The sequence below is a fragment of the Bactrocera tryoni genome, chromosome 2 (genome assembly GCF_016617805.1).
Source record: "Bactrocera tryoni isolate S06 chromosome 2, CSIRO_BtryS06_freeze2, whole genome shotgun sequence".
Classification (NCBI taxonomy): domain Eukaryota; kingdom Metazoa; phylum Arthropoda; class Insecta; order Diptera; family Tephritidae; genus Bactrocera; species Bactrocera tryoni.
Genome location: NC_052500.1, coordinates 28,345,027 through 28,365,144, shown reverse-complemented (window position 1 = coordinate 28,365,144; position 20,118 = coordinate 28,345,027). Strand labels below are relative to the sequence as shown.

General features: G+C 39.1%; 1 protein-coding gene across 4 annotated transcripts in view; it reads right to left on the bottom strand.

The window, feature by feature from the left end:
* Positions 1-2,926: 2,926 nt before the first annotated feature.
* The window catches only part of LOC120768568 (inhibitor of growth protein 3-like), a 144,125-nt gene continuing 126,933 nt past the window's right edge, over positions 2,927-20,118 (bottom strand). For 3 of the 4 annotated variants that reach the window (XM_040095314.1, XM_040095316.1, XM_040095318.1), the window contains 2 exons: positions 4,266-5,581; positions 2,927-4,145 (listed from right to left, as the gene is read on the bottom strand). In XM_040095314.1, coding sequence (XP_039951248.1) covers positions 3,298-3,975 — 678 coding nt within the window. In that variant the 5' untranslated portion in view covers positions 3,976-4,145; positions 4,266-5,581 and the 3' untranslated portion in view covers positions 2,927-3,297. Of the gene's footprint in view, positions 4,146-4,265; positions 5,582-8,383; positions 8,884-20,118 lie in introns of all 4 variants that reach the window. The other variant, XM_040095315.1, reaches the window with a different exon arrangement.

The window sequence follows — 20,118 nt, the reverse complement described above, 5'->3', positions numbered from 1 at the left end:
GGCAGTCCAATCCAATTCGAACCAAACCAAATCAACAACGTTGACGACAGCAACAACAACTCTGCAAATAAACTTAAATACTCCGCTGGGGGCAGAAACGTGTAACATGAAACGCACACACATACTAACATAAAAGCGTAAAACTAATAGTGTATATACTATATATAAAGACATATGTATGTATGTATATAAGTATGTATGTAAGAATAAAAATAGAAAAGCGTGGAAATCGTACAGAGAATTGGCGGAAAATGGCCAACAACAGACAAAGCTGCTGCTGCTGCTGCCACCATTGGTAAACGTCACCAACTAGCGGCGCACTTGAATCATATACCCGCATTTATATCTGTGAGTGTATGTGTATGTAGTTAAAGCGTGCCAGTGGGTGGTGTTGGCGTGGTTGGGCCTACACGCTGCACACACAGACACATACGTGTAGCGCCACTGGGAATTTAGCACGGAGCTGCGCTAACTCAATACAAATATATATGTATGTATACATTTTAAAGTAAGCACATTAGGGTGGGTGGAAAAAATTTTTTTTCGCTTGGTACTCTGAAAAATAGTTTCGACTATTTTAAGGCATGTTTTCTTATGCATTTTTTAACTCAGAAAAAAATGTCGTGATAGTTTTGCAGAAAAAAGTATCATGATAGTTTTGTCGAATTTTGTTTATTTTAAGGCACATTGTTTTCTGATGAATATCTTAACTCAGTGAAAAAAAATATCACGATAGTTTTCTTGAAAAAAAATACCATGATAGTTTTGCTGAATTTTGATTATTTTAAAACATATAGGGTTTCACATAGTCTCATAAAATTATAAGTTATAACAATCCGAAAACATAGCGTTCAGAGTTGTATTTAATAAAAATATCATGAAAGTTTTTTTCGGAAATTTACTGCTTAACAAAAAAGGCTTTTATGTCATGCCTTGCTTAGAGGTGTCTTAGCACCGAGTACCGAACGAAAAAAATTTTAGATTTTTTTTGACCCACCCTAATACACATCCGTTATATATGGTTATGACGGAAGCGTTTGGTTGTGCGGTGGCGGGGTCGCCGCCCTGGTGTTAAGAGAAAATGAAGTGGCCGTGCGGCGCAGTAGTTGTTGGTGGCACATCCTAGGGCTACTAAAAGGTGAGCGCCAGCACGGGTGGCAGGCAACGGTAGTCACTACGCCACTTCAACGCTCCGACCAACTGCAATTTTGCGGCGTAGCAGTGCAAATGGATTTGAAAATTGGGTTAATTGATGCTTAGAGGCACTGTTTGGCTGAATGGGACCGGGTTGCTGCTGCCGCTGCTGGTGATGGTGGCGCTATTGCTTTGAGGTAAGGCTGAGAAGTCGGTTGCGGGTGCTTGCTGCGGCAAAGGAAATGGTATAAAATGCGGTAGTGTGACAGGGACGCGCTAAAAATGCAGGTGTACAACGACAAAAGCGAAAAAAGATTGAGGAAAAAGGTAAAAAAAAAATGTGAAAACAACAAGAAATCAATGCGAATGGCAGCAACGCAAAGAAGTAGGAAAATAAATTGAAATGAAAATGAAAATGCCAAGTGTCGACGCAACAAAAACTATTAAAGTTCAGGCACTTGCGACACACACACACACATAGTGATATAGTGATAATATGGGTAAGTATATATATGTATGTGTGTTCGTTGGGTAAAGGACATGATGTCAAACGGTGCGACAATGATTCCTGGCAGCGCATAAGTGAATTGGCCACTGAACTTTGACGGCGTTTATACGCGTGTGACACACATACATACAAGCATATACTATGTGCCCAAATAAATAAATATGTACATATACAAGTATACACATGTTTGTATGTATGTATGTCTCTGCACTTGTATGGTGCAGGCATTCACGTGGTTACCCCACTTTCGGGGCCGCTGTTGGCGTAAATGAATGATTGCTCAACAGGAAATTGTGCCTCAAGATGTAGTATATCAACCGGGGCAATGTTGAGGAGGTATATTATATTACATAAAAAACCAAACTAGCAAGCTGAGATGTTTAAACAGTTGAAGCAATTAAAGGAATAATTTCAGCATTTTTTGGTAACGAAAACCAAGCCACAAAAGCGGTCAACGTGGCGTCGGCTTATAAGCCATCGTGCATATTCGACTCCATAAAGAGTTCAGTTCTCAACTAATGTAGAAATTTTAGACGTTTTCATAATAATATATTAAAAATTATTAACTTTTCTGCAACGCAGCTATACAAAATACAAAAGATTCCACACAAGAACTTAATTTTGATCATTCAGTTTGTATGGCAGCTATATGCTATAGTGATCCGATTTGAAAAAATTCCTTGGAAATTGTGCAACTGTCTTGGATAATAATCCACGCCAAATTTCATGAAGATACCTCATCAAATGCAAAATTTTTCTATATAAGGACTTGAGTTCGATCGGTCAGTTTGTATGGCAGCTATATGCTATAGTGGTATGATTTAAACAAAATTTTCTGGGACTGTAGCATTGCTTAGGATAACAATCTATGTCAAGTTTAGTAAAGATATTTGGACAAATAAACAAGTTTTTCATACAGGGACGTGAGTTCGATGGGTCAGCTTGTATGGCAGCTATATGCTATAGTGATCCGAACTAAAAATTTGTAGCGGAGTTTGTAGCGTTGCTTTGGACAATAATCTGTGCCAAATTTCGTGGACATAAATTGACAAATAAACAAGTTTCCCATACAAGAACTAAATTTTGATAGGTGGGCTTGTATGACAGCTATAAGGTAAAATGGTCCGAACTGAACAATTTGTTCGGAGATGTTAGCAGTGCCTTTGGCAATAAACCACATCAAATTTCCAGCAGATATCTTGCCAAATAAAAAAGTTTCCCATACAAGAACTAAATTTTGATCGTTTAGTTTGTATGACAGCTATATGCTATAGTGTACCGATATCGGCGGTTTCGACAAATGAGCAGCTTCTTAGGGTGAAAAGAACGTATGTAAAATTTCAGATCGATAACTCGAAAACTGTGGAACTAGTGCCCGTGAATACAGACAGACACACGGACAGGCAGTTAGACAGATGGAAATGGCTAAATCAACTGAGCTCGTCACGCTGATGATTTGTAATATGTATACATATACATTATAGGGACTCCGATATTTTTTTCTGGTTGATAGTGTTATGGAGGGCAGACCCAAAAAACTTATAATTTAGGAGAAGAAGGAAAATGTATGGTTGGCAGCAGCAGCAAGTTTTGTACGACTTCTTGGCTTTATAAAATACCTATGTACTACTATAAGATATGTGTATATAATTAAACTACACTACAAATAGTCTAATCATTGTAGAATACCCACCGGGACTACCCAAATCCGTGATGTTGGCATTGGCCGTGTCCACACCGACAGCAATGCCACGCACACTGGGCGCTGCTCGCAGCAACAGCAGCATGCATATCGTTAAGCTGAAGGCGCGACAAATGCTCAAACCGGCGGTCAACGCCACAGCAACGGACGAGCTTGAGGCCGCCGCACTGCAGTAAGCGCTCAACGCAGCATCGTGGCGTCGTCGTCGTCGGTGCAGTGTGGAACTGCATGCTTTGGACGCTGTCGCCGTTGTGGGTGCGGATGCGGGCGTTAATGACGTAACTAAATTACTACTGCGGCTGCTGCCGCAATGGTCTTCTAATCGCTGTGTGTCATCTTTGTTGCTGTTTTTACTGGAGCCCGAGTCGCTGCTGCTTTGCACGTCGTTGAGCGCTTTCGCTCTGCGATACTTCTTATAGCTGCTGCTGCTGCGCTGCTTGGACGCCAATGCGGGCGACGCCGCACCATGCGCGCTGATCGTCGTGCTGGCTGCGGTTAGCCAACTGCAGTTGCAGTCGACGTCGCTGCCAATGCTGTGTGCGCTTACGCAAATGTATTTGTTGTTACACTTGTTGTTGTTGTTGTTGCTCTTGCTGCCGCTGCTGCTGCTGATGCTGGCGTAGCACATCATTTTCCATTGAATTTATGTGGCTCTGGCGTGGAGACAACAACAAGCGCGCTCTTGTGTTGTTGTTGTTGCTGTAGATGCTGCTGAGTTCGCTCTGCTGCGTCCACAAGCGTATTTCTTGTATGCTTTTTTAGCTGGCTTTTGTTTGTATTGCTGTTGTTTTTGTTGTTGTGCTGTTGAGTAAAATTTTGAGAGCAAGTCATCGTTTGCAGCGCGCAAGCTTTATTGAATTTTATTTGTTTTTACTAAAAATATTTTGCATATTTTTCAATATATTTTCACTGTTCATTTACATTTGATCTCTGAGCTGTGCTGCTTGCGCTGGAAGGCGTCGCACCACACGGCGCGCTCGGCTAACAACTCGCGTACGCGCTCTGGAACAGCGGGTGGTATTGCCGTATTGCCGAGGCCAACCTACTGTTATGTTGTTATTAAACTCGGTGGGTTGGCGTATATGGGCGTGGCAGTGTGCGTCGAAATGCTTGCGCGTCTACTCGTTGCGTCGCTGCTTACGCGCTCGTATCGAGTCGGTGGCTTTTGTTTTTACACACTCGAACTGCTCCAACTGCTTGTAGGCTGGCCGCTTCGTTTTGTAAACAAACAACAACAACGCGCTCTTGATCTACTTGCCACAAAGTGTACTGTTTCGCTTTGTGCGCGACTCCTCCTACTCGTAAAGTTGTCAATTTACCGCTGCGTCGGGTTTGATGCACGCGCTTGCGTTTTGTATCTTTCACTCACTGCTCAGTTGTCACGACAGTTTAGATAGAAATTTATTACTTGTTTACAAATTCACTGAGCGCTAGACGTGTTGTTGTTGTTGCGCGCTGTCTGCTGTCAATGCTGGGAACGTCGCTCCAATGTGCCTTCAATGTGTGACAAACTCAACTGGCGCACCAGCTGGCTGACAGACTGACTGTCAGGGACTGCCTGCTTGTCTAACTGTAAGTGTGACGTCTGTGCTGCACTAAAAGCTTGATTGTCTGCACTTTATCAGACTGACTGACTGTCTGTCTAACTCTTCGCTCCGACTAAGCGCGTGTTCGACTGCGAAATTGCGACTCCTCGCTCGGCTGCGTGTGCGTGTGTGACACTGCCGGACGCCTTGTAAGTGTCTATCGAACGCACGCTGACAACTCGACTGACTGCCGTCCGTCCTGTCTGTGCTACGATTGTCAATAAGCATGCACTGCGCACACAGACAGTCTAATATCGCCGACTACAAATGTTAAACAAATCGTCGTTTGTTAACGCATTTGCAGGGGCGCTCAATCACTCAGGTCGGTTGCACTTGGTTTATTAGATGCTTTTAATTTGCTGCTTATTTGTTGTTGTTGTTATTTACTTTAGTTTACTGGCAACTTGCATACACGTTCAACTTTTTATTTATGTTTGTATATTTTCTTTAATTTTTTTTGACTTTTTTGTATTTTTTTATCACTTTACTTTCAGTTTTGTTTTAGTTTTTTTATTTACAATGTTCCACATGCATATTTAACTGTACAGCTGCCGCTGGAATTTGTCTTTGTGTTATTTTTTATTTTCATGTCTATTTATCAACGCCTTGCCACGCTGCACACTCAGCTAAATGGCACTTCGCTTTTTGGCACTGAAATATACAACAGTAAATTTGTATTCGGCTGGCTGCCTTTTCACATACACTGCGCGTCATCGGGTTAGCACTTTTCAGATTTAAATATTTTCTATCAAAACTAAAGTAGCCACAATCCTAAAATTATTAGCGTTTATAAAAACTTTTAAAAACAACAACAATTACCACCTTTTCCCAAATTTTTTAAAACTTTTCGAAATCAAGAAAATAAAAGATAATAATATTAACTAATTTAAGCACACATTGGGAAAAAAAAGCACAGGAAAATTGTAATTAAATTCTCCGGGTAAATGATATTTCAAAAATATGTTTTTTGCTAAGTTGGTAGGATTGTCCTACTACCCCCTTTCTGGTCTAGAAGCATGAATTTCAGTTAATTTTTAAAGTGTCGTTAAAAAAAGGCAATTAATATTTTTAGTATCAATTTTTTATTAGTAATTTGTTAATTTTAGAAGAGTACAGAAAAAAATTAAAAACTAAAATAAGTAAAAAATTTCAAAAATTATGAGCTGACGAAGTGGGGGGTCTGTAAAAATGTCCACGTGACCATACCCATGATTTCAACGCTCCTAGTTATCTGAAACCAAAAAAAAAGATTATTAATCTAGAATAATGTCGCAATGGCCGGAACTACGGAAAAGTGGCCAAACATTTTATTTTCACAAAATGGCGACTGCCTGAAAAAGTTTTTTTGGTTCACTTTTTCTGACTATTTCGAATTTTTTAAAAATAATAAAATTAAACATTTGGGAATGGGGCTAGTTCCAACCATAGACAAGCCTATAAAGAAGACTCTATAAAAATTTTAAGTAAATCGCTCCAGTAGAACCTGAGAAATCGTAGGTATCGTTCCGAAAATGTCAGTTTTGAGAAAAACGCGTTTAAAGTTTCGCGTAAAGTCTTTTGTTCGATTAGTTCCGGCCGAACCAGTTTGGATGCCGGGTCAGAAAAATGCCTATATCCCCGAAAATAATTTGAATTTTGAAAAATCCTCTTGTACACATATTCTTGAATAGTTAAATTTTGAAAATATAAAAAAAAATCGGTTTTTTTTAATTTCTAGACCAGAATACCCCCTTAATTACTATGTCAAAATGAGCGGGATTTGTCAAACAGTTTATTTAAAAAAAGTAAAAGATATGGTGCTTGAAAATTGTCAGGCAAGGTGTTAGAGAGATTGCAAAAGAGCTCGCATATCTCTCGAGTTAGTTCGAATGATTTTGGTGGATATTTTGAGTACGAAACGCGTTCTTGCTCGACTCGCCCCGATAAAGCTGCACTTTTTTTCAAAATGAGTACGGTAAACAGGTCACTTTGAACATGCTTGAGTTGAGCGTGCGAATTCCGTTCCCACAATCATGGAGAGCATTATAACTGTCATCAGACATTTATGAGTTTCACATACAAACAAATCAACAGTCATCGGAATGAACTGAAAAAACGATCCGAATCAAAAAAAAAAAAAAAAAAAAAAAAATAAGCCAAAGTCGCTCAAAAGCCAAGATAATGCGCTTTTTTTATGATATTCGTGGTTTGAAATTTGGCAATAATGAATTCTATTTGGCCGTATTGAGGCGTTTGCGTGGATCCTGTTTTCAGTTGATCGAAGAGATGAAACAAAATTCATTGAAGGAGATGAAGACCATCCCAAAAAGTGCTTAAGTGGTAAGGGGCAGTCAGAATTTTCAAAAAAATATTTTTTTTTTTTTGCCTTTTCGTTAAGTGTGATATCTTAAAAATATTAAATATTATCTGAAAATTTCACGTTGATCCGATAATTAGCTTTTGAGGTATTCGACAAATAACAAAGAGAACTCGGGCACTTCAAAGCGCTAGTGTGAAACTTTAAACGCGTTTTTCTCAAAACTATGTTGTTTGAACTGGTGACAACTGTAACTACTACGATAAAGGCAAAAATGCATTTCAAGCCGCCAATAAAATTTGTGCTGTTTATGGACCCGATACAGTTTCCATTTCCATCGCACAACGATGGTTTCAACGTTTTCGTTCTGGTGTAGAGGTGGTCGAAAAATCACTGAATTGGTCAAACGAGACCGGCATAGTAGCAGCCGTAGCATCGGTCAAGAGCTGGGCATGAGTCATCAAAAATTCATTTCAATTTCAATAAAAAAAAAAAATTCAATAAAAATACCGCAAGACTTGTTTGACAACCCATTATTGCAAACGTATCCGTAGTTCAAGACCTTGCGACATTATTCTAGATTAATAACTTTTGTTTGATTTCAGATTGCTCGGATATTGAAATCGTGAGTATGACTACGTGTTACTACTTTGGGAACCACCACTTTATCAGCTGCTAATTTTTGAAATTTTTACTTTTTACTAAATATCTACTAGAAAATTTCTACTTCAAAAATTAACTGAAATTCAGACCCCTAAATTAGAATATCTGCTTAGCAACACCTAATCTAACTACTAGAAAATTGCAATTTAATTGCATGTGCTAACCTGATGACGCAAAAATGGAACACACTTTTCGTTTAAAAATAAAAAAAAAATAACAAAACCCATATAACGGTAGATTTTTAACGCTTGTTTTCTTGACCAGTGATTGCTCATACAATAGCTGCAAGTTAATAACAAAAAATCAGCAGCAATTGTTTTAGGCTGATGAAGGTGTGCTAACCTGGTGACGCGCAGTGTATATAACTTTTGGTTTGTTTATAGCTATTGCATTTCGAGAATATATCACACGCACACACATACACAAATAAAACTTGAAAAACAAATAAATATAAACACGACTGCGTTAGTGCAACGTGCAACGTATTTGCCTACACACGTATCGAATCGATTTCTTTGCCTGCCACACTTTTCAGTTGCCACTTCTGCTGCTGCGCACTATTTCGCTTTTATTGCTGCTATCACGTTGATAAAAATTTCTTACGAAATTTATTCACGCTGATAAAGCGACACTCGTGCACGCTGCTTGCTGCCTTCCGGTGTCGCGCCGCGTCGCGTCTGCTGTTGCAAGCAATACGGTGCACACACGCAAAAGCGGGTGGTGAAAAAACTAAAACAATTTCGAGTGTAAGCAGTTGTGTCTGCACTTTTCGCGTCGGTTGCACGTCGCCTTGTTTGTCACTGGCAGCAACGGCAGCAGCCGCCACAAAAAACGGCAAATATTGTGAGCGGCTGTCGTTGCTGCAACATTCCAAAGCACTGCAATACGCTGGAGTCCGTCTTCGTATTGCGTTTGCCAAGTGTCAGCAGTGTGTATGTGCAATTGTGTTGTTGTTGTTGTGTAACTTTGTTCCCTCAGTTTGGCCGTGTCGTATCTGTAATGTGAAAAAAGACAAGAAAAAAATATTAATGATTTATTTGCGCTGGCATTGATATATGCTAATGCTATTTGCCCCCACAAGAAATGTAAACGCACACAAGCACAGCAAGCTCACTCGCTTTTCCCAACACGCCCGAGCCGCAAAGGTGCGCAGCTGCACAGAGCCAAACCTTCAAGCATTCATATATTTTGACATAAGTACAAATATATTTACATACGCAATCAGACGTAGACATTCCGTAAATACGCAAGCATACAGTGACAGTCACACAAATGGAGCCGACTGAAGTCGTGCTTATCAAAGGTAGGAACAAGAAAAAACGTTAACTTCGGCTGCACCGAAGCTATAATACTCTCGGCGGGTGCACTTTTTATGGCATAAAAAGATATAGAATACCTTTATCTTGATTGTGATCGGTCGTTTGTACGGCAGCGATATACATATATGCTATAGTGGGCCGATATGAACAAATGATCCGGAGATTGTCGTGTGTCTTGGATGATTTGTTTTCCATACAAAGACAGTTTGATCAGTCAGTTTTTATGACTATAGTGGTCAAATATCGGTGGTTCCGATAGCCTTCTTGGGGAGAAAAGAACGTGTGGAAATTCTCAGATCAATATCCCAAAAACTGAGACAATAGTTCGCGTATATACAGACGGATGACCATATTTTAAGGGTCTCTGACGTTTCCTTTATAAAATGGTTACAAGCCTCCTGGTCAACATTGATGAACCTGGCCAGACTAGACGCGCACTTCTAGACAAAGTAACCCAGTCTGTAGTTTTGTACGCAGCTTTTAAATGGGGAATAGCCTTGTATCGAAGACATGTACAAAAAAGGCGAGGTCAATAGTTTGATTAAGTAAAATCAGGGTCATACGCGCCTTCCGGGCTAGAGCTTTAGGCGGTTACATGGGTTTACGGGTTTAAAAAAATAGTTTGGTTAAGTAAACTCAGGGTCATCCGCGCTTTCCGGACTATGTCACATGATAACGACCTTAGAGCTTAAGGGGTTACATGGGTTTACAGGTTTAAAAAAATCGTTTATTTGTATTGTCTTATTAAATAAAAACAACACCTCTAGAATATTGTCCTGAATTGTCAAGTTGATCGGAGTAATAGTCTCGGAGATATGTCTTGAAAACTTGTGCGTTCGAGGCTAGCTAGGCTAAGTGTGCCGTCTTTGAACGCGTTATTCCCGAAACTGTGTTTTTGAAGACGATTGGCCAGATTTCTCGAGAACTACTCAACCGATCTTCATGTAATTTAACACCGATCTTTGAGATACAATTCTTAAAGACTTGAACAAAGGATTTTTTCTCGAATACAACTATTTAAAAAAAAGTTGCAAAATTTTCACTGAAATTTTAATTTTTTTGTAAAAATGTCTGCCAAGAATCCAATTTCCAGTTTTGATTTTTCCTTCGTCACTTTAAATGATCCTGTAAGAAGTTATCCTGCCAACGCGGGCTGAGGGAAGAGAAACAAACTAGTCTTAAAGAATGGCAGATGCGCTGGGATGAGGCTTCCAAAGGTAGATGGATATGACATAAGTTCATTTTTAGCGTGGGTAGAGAGTAAGCATGGCGAGTCCTTTGATTATATGACCCAATTTCGGGCTGGACATGGCTGCTTCAGAGCATACCTACAGAAATATTAGCATGGCGATCGGGCAGATTGCTGCTACTTCGTGCGTCCCTCAAGTCGGCACCTAACAACCAAAAGTTTTTTGATTCTCAGACATTGCAGCAATGCAAAGCTTCGAGAACTTTAAAATACTTAGGATCGTTTTCTCAATGTCTGGTTAGCAACCAGCTGGCAGTTAAGGTGCTGGTTCTGGGTACCGAAAGAAGCAGTCTCAGCTGGCCAATTTTGGAGTCTGAGAAAGAGAAAATAGTTTCTGGTTGGTTGTGCGGGTTGTGGGAATGTTAAATTCAGCTGCAACGATGCCGTAATACCCTTCACAGGTGCATTTATGTTAGCATAAAAAGATCTTTAGCTTGATTTTGATTGTTCAATTTGGATATATTGCCCTAGACGGTAATTTGTTTCAAATGTCGTGAGGATATCATGTCAAATAATAGGTTGTCAAAAAAGTCTTGCGGTATTTTCGCAAGCTGGCGCTGAAAGCGCGTAGTTCTAGTTTTATTCGTCGCATCGGGTCATGCTATACCTTTTTGGAAATCTCATTTCACGCGCTATTGATTGCTTGTCGTTTCTTTTAAGTCGTTCGTGAGTTATAGCGTCGCAAACATGGATCAAAATAAAGAGAAAATACGGCATATTTTACAGTTCTACAACGATAAAGGCAAAAATGCATCTCAAGCCGCCAATAAAATTTGTGCAGTTTATGGACCCGATACAGTTTCCATTTCCACCGCACAACGATGGTTTCAACGTTTTCGTTCTGGTGTAGAGGTGGTCGAAGATGCGCCACGCTCCGGAAGGCCTGCCGTCGAAAATTGCGATAAAATCGTTGAATTGGTCGAAAGAGAACGGCATAGTAGCAACCGTAGTATCGGTCAAGAGCTGGGCATGAGTCATCAAAAATTCATTTCAATTTCAATAAAAAAAAAAAATGCAATAAAGTACCGCAAGACTTTTTTGACAACCCATTATAAAGGTTTTCCATATAACGACTGAATTTTGTATGTATATGCTGTATGGGTCCGACCTGAACAATTCCTTTGGAGATTATACCGTTATTTTGGACAATAATTTCGTGAATTAATATTGTCAAATAAGAAAGTTTTCCATACAAGAACTGAATTTTAATCAGTTTGTACGGCAGCTATATGCAATAGTGGTCCAATAACGGCGGCTGCGACAAATGAGCACTTTATTGGGGAGGATAATCCTTTCAGAGCGACATCTCAACAACTTATTGCCCAGTTCGCGTATAGACGGACTTGCCTGGTCTGCCACAAATAAAAAGTATTACCCTTTACCAATATTTTTCCTAGCACTGTAAGTAGATACATGTATGTATGTATACATACATATGTATGTATATGAAGGTATAAGTAAATTTGAATATGTATCAAATTCTTTGGCTACACCGGTGTGTCCATGGGAATACGTCAATGCAACAGTGAAGTAGGCAACATTAATCTACATTTCCTCGTGCTTATGAGTGTTGCCACATTTTTCCACACAATCATACATACATATAAACGTAAATGAACTCATGTGCCGTAAATTATTGAATTATGTTATCAAGCACACATATGCCTAATCATTCTATATATTTACATAGTTACACATATCGGTATATAAATATTCTTACGCACGTTCATTAAGCAAATAGAACCTTATTTGCTTTAAATGCCCGTGTGGGTAAGAGAGATATTCTGCGGCGATAAGCCGTGAAAATGCATAAATACTTTTTTATTTGTTCGTAGCTGCATATACGCACACAAACAAACATATCTATTTATAGCGCTGGAATTCTACGAAAACGAGCAGCTAATGTTTGAGAACGAGCAGAGAAAGGGGTAGGTCACCTAACTGAGAAAGTAAAATAAGTGATAAATTAAGTCAAATATTTGGAGTTCTTAAGTTTGCTTTCTGTGCATTTTTTATAGTTATGCATACATACATACATATGTATGTACATATGTACATCAAAGCGTATGACAGTTGCTTAACAGTTCTCAAATATTTATTTGTCAAGATAAATGTTGGCATATTTTTCAACCAAGCAATGCTTACTTACATGATTCAAGATTGTCAATATGCAGTGACACATTTGTTTATTTTAATTTATATACTTTCAAAAATAAGCGACTTGTTTGAGAAAATTTAAAAATTTTTTAATTGAATACCTTTATACTGAATTTGATAAAACCAAGAAAAAACGTTAACCTTCCCTTCGCAGGCCCATTTTTATTGACATAAAAGGGTATAAAAACATATTTTTCTTGATTTTGAGCGTTCAGTTTGTATGTCAGCTATATGCTATAGTGGTCCGATCTGAAAAATTTCTGCGGATATTATGACATTGCATTAGAAAATTTTCTACGCCAAATTTCGTGAAGATATCTTGCTAAATAAAAAAGTTGTCCATACAAGGGCTCGATTTTGATGGTTCAGTTTGTATGACAGCTATATGCTACAGTGGTCCGATCTGAAAAATTTCTGCGGATGTTATGACATTGCATTAGAAAATTTTCTATGCCAAATTTCGTGAAGATATCTCGCTAAATAAAAAAGTTGTCCATACAAGGGCTCGATTTTGATGGTTCAGTTTGTATGACAGCTATACGCTACAGTGGTCCGATCTGAACAATTTCTTCGGAGATGTTAGCGATGCCTGAGAAAATAATCTATGCTAAAGTTCGTGTGCATACCTTGTCAAATAAAAAAGTTTGCCATACAAGAGCTTGAGTTCGATCGGTCAGTTTGTATGACAGCTATACGCTATAGTTGTCCAATCGGAAAAATTTCTTCGGATAATGTGGCGATACCTCGGAAAACAATCTTACGATAAATTTCTAGAAGATACATTTTCAAATAAAAAAGTTTTCCATGCAAGTGCTTTATTTTGATGGTTCAGTTTGTATGGCAGCTATACTCTATAGTCGTCCGATAACGGCGGCTCCGACATATGAGCAGGTTCTTAGTGAGAAAAGGATGTATACAAAATTTCAGGTCGATAAATCAAAATTTGAGAGACTGAGGAATCAGTGAAACCAAGTTCTTGTATGGAAAACTTTTTTAGTTGTGAAGGCTATTATAGCTTTCGAATTTAATGGTTTGTCTTATTTTATTCCACCAAAGTAAATAACCCACGATGGGTCGAATATTTTCACCGCTACTGTAACAAATAAACAAATGCGTGTATGTATGCAAGAGCCTCGGTCTGCCACAAAAACCGTTGAGTTGTTTTACTTGTGAGCTTTTATTTATGTGCGTTGAAATGTGTCTCTAGTAGCATGGCAAGTAGTTCCTTTTATTTAATGCTTTATCAACTCAATCTACTTAAACTAAAACGACAATACATCGTTCGCACGTTCTTTTAGCATCCAGCAGGCATCGCCCCCACACCGCACGCACACAAACACACCACCAACCAAGTAAGTATTGGTATATTTATTGCAGCGTTGCCATTGATATCGCCTTCATTTAGTCTGTGCTTCTGTGTGTTGAGAGCATTTCACTTCGCTTTTATGCTCGTTTATATGTTGAATTAATGAGGTTTGATTCTCGTCGATGAGTGTTTGACTTGAGTAAGATGCGAGCAGCTTAAGCGATTGTGTCTAATTGCTGGCACTAGCAAGAAATAGGTTAACGTGCAAGCTGTTAAGCGCATCATCATAGCTACATATAATACTCTTGTAATGAGCACAAGCTTGTGTGGGTGCTTTTATGAGCATGTGGGTGAGCCATATGTGACTATGTGAGGGTAACCTACTCTCGTACTATAACTGTCTTCAATTAAGTAAGCACTCTCGATAGTCTCGTTTTTCATTTTACTTGCACGCTCATCCATCCACGCATTGCTGAGCGCTCATCGACGTCAGCTGCTCACATTCAGTTCGAGTTGAAAGGGTCTAGTAGCCTATTATTATTATTAATATTAATATGAGTTATTTAGCTGCTCAGCTGTCGTTGCCTCTTTGCTGTTCTTAGCATTGATGTGCTCTACGATTTGCCACGACACTGCAGCTTTCATTGTAACTGCCGCTACTTGAGCGTCTTATCCGCTTGCCTCCGACGATTTAACCGCCCACTTTACATCTCACTTTTCTCAACAGAACTCTACTTTTATTATCATCATTTTGCTTGTGCGTTAATGCCGCTTATTATTTCATTTTGTCTCGTTTGCATTTCGCTTCGAAACTGTTACGTCTTCAGCTTCTACTTGTACGCAGTTCAACGCCGGATCTGTCCTCGACCTCAGGTTGTCTTCACTTCGACTATTTGTTTGTAAAGTTGTTATATACGCACAGTGCTGGTAAATAGTGTGCATATTGTATCCACAGCAGCGTTTTAGCATCCGTCACATTGTTTGTCTTTATATTTATATTTGGCTTTTACTATTTCAGTGGCTTTCATGTGGCTTCCGCTGAGTGGTTACATGTTTAGATTAGTTAAGTTGATACACGCTATTCCACGAGGCACTTGAGAGAGCTTCGACTTTACATTATCCGAGCAAATATAGAGATTAGTTAACGGCTAGCGAGTGATGGTGTAGACTAGTCTCATTCTCTAATCTCTAACGGCATAGAACAAGCATTCAGAAACAAAGGTTTTGTAACAAAACTAGAGTTAAGCCTACAGAAACATAGGTGCTGAAACAAACCTGGAGATAATTCTTTGAAAGAAAGAATGTTAGCTCTGCAATTGAGTTGAACTCTGATGTAGCTCTTTGATGACCTTCTATTTTGAACTTGTAAATGCTCCTTAGCTAAAGAAGAAACCATAACCAGTAAAATTTTGGAAAAAAAATAAAATATTTGTACTCCAAAGACTATGGCATAATTAAAAACTTCAGTCTCTTTGAAAAGCTGATGTAATATTTTCGATTTACTACACTCAAAAACTGCACGAGCCGAAGGCGATGAACCATTGTCTTGTTCTAGGACGTTAAATGACTAGAAACTGTAAGTGTAACTAGAAGATACTTAAAACAATGTGATATTAATTGCAACGATAATTATTAGAGGATTTGCTGTGACAACGGTGTCAAGAAAGTTTTCCTTTTTAGAAGACATTATTCTATGTACGCCTCTTCTTTATTTCCTCCAAAATTTATTGGTAATATTACTTGTGACTGCCTTTTGTTCTCTTCAAGGCAATTTTGTGTAAATAACATGGGAGAGAGCGGCTGTGGAAAGACATAAAAGATCATTTGAAAACTAATCCTGCGATTTTTATATCTGAACAGGTAAGTTTGCTACGATGTTTGTAACACCTAATAAGATGCGTGTGTATACGAACTAAGCCATCAGTTTTAGAGATATCGATCTCAAATTTTCCAGACATATTTTTCTTTCTAAGGAGCTGCTCAGTTGCCCGAATCGCCGATAACAGATCACTATAGCATATAGCTGCCATACAAACTAAACGATCGGAATCATTTGCTTGTATGGAAAGCCTTTTCACTTGACGAGATATCTTCACGAAATTTGGCGTGAATAATTGTCTAATGTAACTATACAATATCAGAAGGAATTGTACAGATCGGACCACTATAGCACATAGCTGCCATACAAACTGAAGTTTCGAAATCAAGTGCTTGTATGGAAAGCCTTTTCACTTGACGAGATATTTTCACGAAATGTGGCATGGATCATTGTCTAATGTAACTGTACAATATCCGAAGAAATTGTACAAATCGGACCACTATAACATATAGCTGCCATACAAACTGAATGATCAAAATCAAAAAAAACTTTTGTATTTTTATTCGGCACAACCAAAGTGGTTAATTTTCAAGGTCTCATGCATACAACAGCTAACATACTCCAAATTTCATTTAAATATCAAATTCCTGCTGGCATCATTTTCACCGCAATTAAATTATAATATAATACTATTTATGCTGTTGATTGGGACGCTAGGCAGGAAGGAAAGCACTGCGTATACGTAATTAGGCGCATGCAAAACATTTGGACACCCATACAGGCACATGCCAACCAATACGCGTACGATGTCGACAATAATGGCGTCTGCGCCGCAAATTGAAATTAGAATATTTTATATTTTAATTATATGTTTGCAAAATGTATGCACTCACGTGCTCACATGTATGTATGTGTGTTGGTGTGTGTGTGGCCATATGAGCTGCTGATTATTGACTGCCACCCACGCAAACACACACACAACTACGCAAAATAACACAATTATATGCAGACATACGACATAAATATGTATGTATATGTATGTATGCATTCAATTGTGTACATTACCAATTCGGCACACATACACACCCGCATAATATTCATGTATTTGCACACTATGTTATCGCAAGGAAAACAATTGAAACGACTGCAAAACATTTCGCAAACAAGCTGCCTACTTTCCGTAAGCAGCTGCACAATAAAAGCGAATTGCCGGTGTTTCCTGCTGTTGTTCTTGTTGCTTTTGTTTTTGTTGTTGTTGTGTTCGTATGCGTAATTATTGTACATAGTACGTAATTAAGCATAATTGTATTGTATTAAAACGCACTCGGGCGGAAAATGTTTTGCTTGTACGCTCCAAATGTATTATCAAGCATAAATGCACCCACACACACACAAACACACTCACGCACGCACTCGCTGTGGCATACACCCACATCGAGCCTAAACTAAATATGGCTAAAGTACATTAATAAATATGGGTGTGTGTGTGGCATTTGTGTGTGTGTATTTGTGTGCATAATAAGCTTTGTTCGCTTTCTGTTGATTTAGTCGATTCGGTGGCGGCGGCGGCAATGTTGTTTGTTTGTTAATTTGTTATCTTTAACTTTAATTGAATTTTGAAATTCAATTTCAAGTTTTGCACTCGAAAATACAAAGAGCATTTCGGCTGCGGGCAACAACAACAACTTACCACGAGCATACAAATTAAGTTTCCGCTATTCAAAACACGATTCCGAAATATACATATATACATACATACACGCACAAACAACAACAAGCATATGTGGCATATTTGGCATATTTGGCGATGCAGTTCTGGCTAATGTTAAGTAACTTAGCCATCCTAATATGCATATTATATTATTAAGTACGTGAATGCAAATTTAAGCACGCGTCTGTGTGCGTGACTGGTGATAGCCAGCGGCACGGAAGCTGCGCGTAAAGGTGTGCTGAAATACATAAGTATAGGCAAGTGCAATTTTGCCCACGAAAATCAAACTGATGTCTTAATGAAGACAACGAAGCGCAAATGCATGCTTAACACTAAATAAATTATGTGAACAATGTGTATGCGTAGGTGTGCTTTTGAAATACGAATAACACGCTCTGATACTTCTTTCTAGCGACGTCTTGTTGAAATGTCGCCGAGAACACGAGCTTAAATGTCAGGCATCAAATAGTCGGTTAGCGTGGTACGTTAACGGTCCCTATTGACGGTTACGTTCACACCGGAATCATTTTTGAGGAAATATGGTCGGATGATTCCACCGGCCCATAAGCCACACCAAACTTTTTTCTGGATGAAATGGCAGCTCTTAAATATCTTTTGGTTGCTCTTCGTCCAAAAGGCGGAAATTTAACTTTTTACATACGCACCGAGCTAGAAATGGACCTAACCCCTGAACAAACTTTGACTCAAAAACGTTGAATTTTCTTTGAACTTTTCAAGAGTCCATAAAGCGAAGCGATATTCCTTAGGAAGGCGGTATTTTGTACACTACCAATTTAAGAAATGTGCCAAGCGTTTCCATACGCCAGTCCGAGTTGCAGCGATGAGCGCCGAATCGACTTTTCACGCTCTTCGTGTACACTCTCAGCTACAGCTGCTATATTTTCTTTACTGGGTGCTTGACGTAGGTCCCAAGATATCACCCATTATTGCGAATAGTTCGCTTAGTTGGCCGATTATTTTGACCATAAGTTGAGCAAAAAGCGCGAAAAATATTCTTTACACATTACGTGAATTTTCGTAATTAAGTTCAAGTTGTTCAGGCGCAAACGGTTTCAAGTCACACTAAAAATAGAACATGCGATTCGCCAGCGGAACCTACAATATTTATACCGACGAAAGCGAACTGGAACTCAGACGACCCTTTAAGCTTCCGGAATAGTGTAGTATTCACCAAGCAGACGCCCCTGAGATAACTAACAACGCACGCTATAGTCAGGCTGTAATTAAGACAATAATCTCATATCGGATTACGACAGAAAATGTCTTTCGAATATATTAGGAGATATGGTGGCGGCCTCAAAGCGGCTGTACGTTTAATGATTTTCAAGCCAAAGAAATTCCGCGAAACGAAATAGCTGATGAGAGTGCCAAAAAAACAATCCGCTTGGCTACCAAACCAGTACGTGAAATACGTAAGTCGCTAAACACGATATACAATGAACTTTCCGAAATTGACTGAACAAACTGAACAAGATAAGATGGAATGCCGTAAGAACATGGAGGACCACCAAGAGCATGTGCAAGAGTCCCGAAAGAAAGCACGCACACTTTTTACTAACACAGTCTCGAAAGGCCTGCAGGACGGTTATTGGCCTAATGGCAGGTCAGGACTAACTGGCGTTACAGGTGAGCTGGATGGGCGTAAGTAACGACAATACATGATTAAAGTGCAGGGAGGTAGTCATGAGCTGTCATATCTTGTATTGAACTCGACTTAGATATCGAGGAGCTTCGCAGGTCAAGCGACTACATGAAGTATCAAAATAATAAATAAATTAAAAATAGGCATCATGTTACGAGTAATGTTCGCAAAAAACGATGTCATCATGTATGACGAATACTTCAGTTCGAATTAAGCTGAAACTTCATCGGGCATTACTAAGGACCAGTCGGGTTTAAGTAACCGGAGTGGACCCAAATTTGTATCGGGCCAAGGATAATGATGAGTCAGCATTACGAGTTTTCGAGAGAAAGGTTCTGCGGAAGATTTATGATCCTTTGCGCCTTGACAACGGCGAATATCGCATTCGATGGAATGATGAGCTATACGGCGACATTGACATAGTTCAGCGAATTAAGAGGCAGCGGCTACGCAGGCTAGGTCATGTCGTCCGTACGGATGAAAACACTCCAGTCCTGAGAGTATTCGACGCAGTACCCGCGAGGGGAAGCAGAGGACCTCCACTCCATTGAAAAGACCAGGCGTAGAAGGACCTGGCCACACTTGGTATATCCAATTGGCGTCAAACAGCGAAAAGGATGAACGACTGGCACGCTGTTGTAAACTCGGCTACAACCACGTAAGCGGTGTCCAACAAGGAAGAAGAAGAATTAAATTTTTCAGCTTTCAAAAGCGAAACAAATACGAATTCAACCAAAATAAAGATGAAATTACAAATCCGACATTTATAATCGGCTCAACACTTAATTGAAGTAATTATCTACGTATGAATATTTATTTCTTCAATCACTTACGAAATGTATTATAATTTAATTAAGCAATTTTAGAAATTCAAATTGATACAAGCATTTAGTGTAACACCGCTGATCTAATCCGCACGCCGCTGCCAGACGTGCGCTTACTTCATTTAATTAATTTTACCTTAATTCATTCATATAATAAATAATTTAAATGCTGATTTAGCCA